The sequence below is a fragment of the Gymnoscopelus braueri genome (genome assembly GCF_963280865.1).
Source record: "Gymnoscopelus braueri genome assembly, chromosome: 19".
Taxonomy (NCBI): domain Eukaryota; kingdom Metazoa; phylum Chordata; class Actinopteri; order Myctophiformes; family Myctophidae; genus Gymnoscopelus; species Gymnoscopelus braueri.
The window spans coordinates 43527377-43534582 of record NC_137621.1 but is presented as its reverse complement, the minus strand read 5'-3'; the positions used below and the strand labels follow the sequence as shown (position 1 = coordinate 43534582).

General features: G+C 42.0%; 1 protein-coding gene across 1 annotated transcript; it reads left to right on the top strand.

Moving 5' to 3' along the window:
- Positions 1-517: 517 nt before the first annotated feature.
- Positions 518-979, top strand: LOC308074883 (ubiquitin-conjugating enzyme E2 L3-like; the record flags this gene model as incomplete). Its single annotated transcript, XM_080414392.1, has 1 exon — positions 518-979. One exon carries the CDS (start codon positions 518-520, stop codon positions 977-979), a length of 462 nt encoding a protein of 153 aa, XP_080270518.1.
- Between the last annotated feature and the right edge of the window lie 6227 nt (positions 980-7206).

Genomic DNA, 7206 nt, shown 5'->3' with positions numbered 1-7206 from the left:
CGCATTGTGAGCTTGTTAGATCGTCTATCTTCAAATAGCCTATAGGTATAAAATAGGGCTAAAGTGGTTAATGCATGTTTTATAATGTAATCATTTATATCTGCAAAGTAACTAGTAACTTAAGTTTTCAAATAATTGTAGTGGAGTAAAAGTACAATATTTGCCTCTGAGATGTAGTGGAGTATAAGTATAAGTATAGACAATTGGAAAATACTCCAGTGACGTAAAAGTACCTCAAAATTGCACTTAAGTACAATACTTGAGTAAATGCACTCAGTTACTTTACACCACTTGGACGTTGAAAACCAGTATAATAGATAGTTGATATCAAGTTGCCATGGTTGCCCAATATTTCAGACCACAGGCATTTGGAGACCGGTCTGGAGCTGGGTGGAACTCCATATTTGGGCATGGCTCGCATTATATTTGATGATGCGAAATTTGAGTCAACTCAGCTTAAAAGCAGACTACGCACAATGTCAGAGGTGGGAATTATCTTTTTAATAATTTCTTCAAGATGACGGCGATCAGAAGGCTCCACAAGGAACTTGTAGAAATTCGCAAGTCCGGAATTAAAAGTTTCCGGAAGATTCAAGTCGATGAATCAAACATATTCAAATGGCAAGGGCTCATTGTTCCCGATAAAAGCCCTTATGACAAAGGAGCCTTCAGCATTGAAATGATCTTCCCCAATGAATACCCCTTCAAGCCTCCCAAGGTCACGTTCAAGACAAAGATCTACCACCCCAACATTGATGAGAAAGGACAGGTTTGTCTGCCTGTGATCAGCGCCGAGAAGTGGAAGCCAGAGACCAGAGCTGACCAAGTCATTCAGTCCCTCATCGGCCTGGTAAACGACCCGGAGCCGGACCACCCTCTGAGGGCAGACCTGGCAGACGAATTCACAAAGGACCATAAGAAATTTGTTAAGAATGCAGAGGAGTTTACAAAGAAGCATGGCCTAAAGCGGCCAACGTAATGATCACATAGTATACCCTTCCAATGAATGCGTGCTACCCTATCTCACCCACGGCCCTCACTCTTTTTTTTAATGGTGTGGCATTTTGGCGGCCGAGCCAGAAGGGTGCTGTGAGTCTGGGGCTAATTTTGCAAACCACTGGACCGATCAAATTTCGTGTGCACGCTTACTGGCAGAGGAAGTCATTCCTTGATATATTTTTTTCTCCCACCCCCCCCAATAAAAAATATTCTGAATATTTTATTTGTCAGACCATTAATCTTACACTGGAGGAAAGGTATCACATCATAACATTGGACAGGTTCTGGAGAGTTTTAAAAGAATGGGCCCCCTGGTGCCAAAATAATTATCATAAGCAAAACGGTGGATTTAATATGTGTACAAATTTGGTTCATATAAGCTAATGGTGATTCTGTATTACATGCAGTACATGCACTAAGACCACCTACACCAGCTTCTCGCAGTAACGTGGAGAACGCTTCAATTGAGGTCGGATTGGAGCTGAAACTCCAAATATGGAGATGAGCGGGTCACGAACCAGCTCAGAGGTCTTTGTGGTTAGGGTGTCTGCCCTGAGATTTGGGAGGTAGGGGTTCAATCCCCCGGCTGAGGCATACCTGCTTGGTACTCAGCATCGAGGGTTGGACTGGGTTGAAGTCCCTGCGACACACAGTGTCATGTCCAGGGGGTGTACTTGTACATCAAGCTGCCTCACGCTCCAGAAACGGGAGCTAGGCTCCTGAACTACGGGGTCACATGGCTCGGGAACCATTGGTTCCCACCGCCACTTACTTTCTTGATGTCGTAGATGACTGATGTCATAGACTGGCCACATGAAGTCCAGGATCCACACTGAAGGTCATGACCCCCTCACGTTATCACCAACAGGCTGCAACAGCTGGCCATTGCGGGAGATAATATGTTTGCCCCTGTCTGCATGCATCTGTGGTTCTGTGCCTGAATCATGGAGCTACTCTTGGCAACAACTGGACTGATCAATGCCAGATTTTTCATGCGGGGTGCCAGTAGTAGGCCAAGGAAGTCACTCCACCCCAAATGTTTCAAATCGGCCTCATGGTGGCGCTATACCAGCCCACTTTGAGTTTTGACCAATAACTCTTGAATACAATAATTATTTTCCCTAAAACAAGAAATGTTGATACTCTTTAAAAATGTTGAAAGTTTGTGGCAGCCTATTTTACAGAGAATGCCAAAAATCGTTAACTTTTCAACCCAAATTTGAGGGGCTGCTTTTTTTTTCCCCCGAGGGTGGTTCAGTAGGAGTAGGAGGAAAGCCGTCTACAAGAGGGTATGTCTGTGTGTGTCTAGTGGTAACACCTATAGCTGGTTGAGTGTCTAAACGGAAGTAATGGAATTTGGCGGAAGTACCTCCCAAGGACATGACGTTGAGGCTTCACAAATCTGTTTGTGATTGGTCGGAAAAGAAAATACGTACGACGGAAGTCCTGCTCATACACCATAGATACGTCACAGGCTGGCCATGTGGGACCCACACCATTCCCATGTGGATCTCAAGTTCCACATCATCTAAAACAAGTTTTTACGCCGTGGCTCTGCAAGAGGTTAGCAATCTGTGTGTGTGTGGGTGGGGGTGGGTGGGCGTGCGTGCGTGCGTGTTTGTCTGGAGCTAATCGTGCATACCGCTGGACCGATCTGTTCCACATTTGTTGTGCACACTGCCAGTATGGCCAAAGCTTAGTACCTCTCATCCACTACTTATTTTTCAACACAATGTTTTTTTTTTATTGCTTATATATTTTAATATTAGGCCATTATGCCAGGAAGCATAATGGCCTACCTCCCTCCCTCTGTCTGGGACATGCATGTTGACAATGTTTCGGGGTTGTATGCATATAACTCTCATTGCATTGTTTATAGAAAATGACAGACTCCCCTATACTGTTATTGTATATCGTTGCTGTCCGGCAGAAACCAGCTAACGCTGTTTTTTTTTTTCATAAATCAGGGCCATTGAACACCCTTTATGTCTGTGTGTTGGTAAAAAAAATGTTGAACCAATGAAAAGCATTAAAAAGCGCTTCTGACAAAACCAGCCTTACTCCATTGGATCCTCAAACTTTCTGCTAAACCAGCTAACTCCACACGGTTTTGCTGACTCCAGGCTCCACCCCCTTTTGACCTCCAAACTCATTGTGAGCTTGGAGGTCCATTCAGCTGTTCTTATCAATGAACAAAACCTTTTTTTCATTGCCTGAAAAATGAACATTTTGGAGTTAGCTGGTTTCTGCCGGACAGCAGAGATATGCTGCTTATAATTGAAAACTTTTTTTTTTACTGTATGGCAAATTTGAAATTAATCAATATTCAAGGTTCTTTATTTTGTTACATCTTGTGTACAGGTATATAAGAGTACAATTTACTTTTGTTCGGCTTCTCGGACATTGCAGTAGCAGCAGCAGCAGCAGCAGCAGCAGCAGCAGCAGCAGCAGCAGCAGCAGCAGCAACAACAGCATAGTAACAGGATAAACATCAAATATCCCAGATTATCATATTGAGCAACTGCATGGCTTATTTCTCGCCTATAATATGTCAGCAGAACATATTTGTTGTTATACTATAAAAGTGAACTATTAGATCGTTTCCAGACAGCCTGCCATTGCTCACTCCACTTCCTCAAAACTACAACGCCCACAAGTTGGCTGCAGCAACCGGCAATAAGGGCGAGTGCCCTCACACACCAGCACCAAAGCAGCCAGCAAGTGGTGGACAGTAACTCAAGTACTCAAGTACATTTACTTGAGTGCTGTACTTAAAGGTAGGGTAAGTAATTTACTTTGGTTAAAATAAGTGTTAGATAGCTCTATATTCTCATAGTACTCATTGCTATAAAGTGTTTGTTCAGTAAAAGGAGTCTCCCATGTCTCTTTAGCTCTTTATTAAACAGAAAATGCATTTTCAGTGCTCTCTCCTGATTGGTTTAAATGTTGTCACCTACCTGAAAATGTACTATATTCTGTTTACTAGAAGAGCTGGAGAGACCCCTGTAACCGAACAAACAATGATACTATTACTATCAGAATATAGTACTTTAACCTTTTTAACAAAAACAACTATATATATATATATATATATATATATATATACATATATATATATATATATATATATATATATATATATATATATATATATATATATATATATATATATATATATATATAGTTGTTTTTGTTACTTGTCACTTACCCTACCTTGAAGTGATATTATATATTTTTTCCATTTCACCTTTATTTATTCAGGGAAGGCCAATTGAGAGCAAGCTCTCTTTACCAATGACGCCCTGATTACAGCAAACATAACATAAAATGAAACGGATACAAATGACAAAGACAACAAACATCAGAGATTTCATAAGGTACGATACAGTCAAGATTTCCAAGTATTATTGACAAGCTATTTGAAACGATCTAGTGAAATTAAATTCTCCAATTTGAAAACAGATTGTGTTGTGTGGGGCATAGTCCATAAAGGCGATCTTACCCAGATCAGATTTAACAGCGGGTGTAAAAAAGTCATTTTGTGAAAGGATATGATGATAAAAACAATAATTTTTAATACGCTGTTAAGATAATTAGGCAATGTCTTAGGCAAAGCTTAGATAGAAAAAAAACAGTGCTGTTCCCTCCTCAACCGACTTTATCATAAAGCCTACAGCGATGGATAAGGAAACCACCCCCATAAACCATGTATTTAGTTTTTCCGGGATTGAGTAAGAGTTTCAGATGAAGAGCCTGTTGAATTAGATGGAAGCACGTGACTTTCACTCTGATATTTGAAAAAATAATATTTTACATTTTACTCTGGGGGGGGGGGGGAGATTCATTAACCCCATTAAGCCTTATTTCAAATATACCTACAAGGTCACAACGTCCTAATACTTGACTATTTACTTGAGTATATACTTGGTCCACCACTGCCAGCAGTCATTCATTTCCAGTGGTAGCCTGGCTTACACTGACAGGGTGTGATGCTGCAAAACTCTTGGCAAAAAGCTCTTGGGCAGATTGTAAATGTTGGGCCCATCGTTTTATCCGTTGGACAGACACATAGTTGATGCTATTTGTGCAAAAAAAAAAGAATGGATTGCATATTCTTGCCGTGGAAGTGAGCTGTGGAATAATGAAAGGGATTTTTTATCCTAATAAAAACGTCAAACATTCACTTCACAGAAGAAGCCTCAGGATATGTCTTGAAAGACTCTCTCCGTCAACCTCAGAGATCTCTCTGATTAAGACGTGGCTAGTGCGGAGATATTTTCACAGAATAAAAGACCGTAGACGGATTCTTTTTGGGCGAGCTAGGCCATTACTGTGAACTGATCAGAGAAGAACTGTCTCGGTTCTTCTCTCCTGTCAGTCTTTCCATTGTTTCTGGTGTTGATTTTGGGCCCTTGTTTATGTTGCACTGGAAGAAGAAAACTTTTTTGTGGAACTTTAACATCGGGGCAATCAAGCTACAGCCTTGTTCAGCGGGATGTTTAGGGATGGTGGTGCCGGCCGTTACATTCTCTTGACTGACACTCTTTGGGGGGAAAAACAAAACGCTGACTACACGCTGCAAAGTCAATTGTGTCATCTAATTCAAAGTGGAAAGTGGTGTCAGGGTCAGGCATTCATTTTTTTCACCACAGCCCGACGGTAAGAACCAACCCCCTCCCCCCGGAAATGGTCTCTGACTGTGAGTCCTAATGGTGTTAGTTGTCTGAGCAAACAGCATCAACAGTGGACATGTTATTACATTTTGGTTCGAGACGGCAGTGTTTTTCTCCCTTGAAGCAATGAGAGGGCGGCCGAACATAAATAATACTTTTGAAAGTGTGAGCCAGCGCTGTGTGCTTTTGTCCGTTTGTTCAACTCCCCCTTTAAACCGAAGCAATTATACCACAATGCAGGGCGCAGAGTTTTTTTGCAACAGAACTCCTCCGGGAAGATCTTAAACTGGTTAATCCCGTCAGAGGCAATTGGAGATAAACACATTATATTTTATTTCATTTCAATATGAGAAGGAGAGACGCCACACTGTCTTTGCATCGCTGCGTCTCTGTTTCAGCACATGTTCAATTCAATTCAATTTGACTTTATTAATCCCCACAGAGGCAATTGATTTAAGGACAGAGAGAGAGAGAGAGAGGAGAGAGAGGAGAGAGAGGGAGAGAGAGAGAGAGAGAGAGAGAGAGAGAGAGAGAGAGAGAGAGAGAGAGAGAGAGAGAGAGAGAGAGAGAGAGAGAGAGAGAGAGAGAGAATGTGTGTTTGTGAGAGAGAGAGTGTGTACACACACGTGTGTGTGTGTGTGTTTGTGTGAGAGCATGTACACCTGTGTGTGTGTGTGTGTGTGTGTGTGTGTGTGTGTGTGTGTGTGTGTGTGTGTGTGTGTGTGTGTGTGTGTGTGTGAGAGCGTGTACACACGTGTGTGTGTGTGTGTGTGTGTATGTGCGTGTGAGAGAGAGAGAGAGAGTGAGAGGTAGCGGGACATGGGGATGTATACAAGTCCATAGGAGTGACTATCTCACTCAGTCACCTACAGTAAGGCAGGATTGTTCTCCTTTCTATATTATTTCCTTATCAGTGGACATGACCTCCGACAAAGCAGGGTTGTCTACTTATCTGTTGTGCACCTGAGTGGGTGGTGCAGAGACTTTAAGCCTACAGGACAAGCTGAGGGAGCAAGTTTCTGTCCCTCACAATGTCTGCTCTGGGCTTTCGTGACAAAAGCTCTGATTTTCAAAGGTATAAAGTTTTGTTTCTTTTTTCATTTAAAAAAAATTCTCCTAGTTTAGTCGTTATGTCAATTATTAGTTGATTGCCCATGTATTGTAGTCCCTTGTCACTTTTAGCCCCTACAGTTTGTCTTAGGGAGAGCCTAGACAACATTATGGTTCCATTTGTACGCTCTCAGAGTTAACACCACATATTTTACAGTGTAGATTGGGGTCCCCAGAGATTAGAAATGGTATCTAATAGGGGGTCCGTGGTCTAATGAATATCAAACTGGTGGTCCTTGAAATGAAAAGGGTAGAATCACTGATGTAATGTATGTGGAGGAACATGCTATTATTTCTGGGTCCACAATCCACATCCCACTCAACAGGTGCCCTGACCAACCAGCAGGAGTCGCTACAGCGCAGTATTCAAACCCATAGGGCCCTTTACGCTCTATGCACAGCAGCCATATTGTGAAGAAATTCA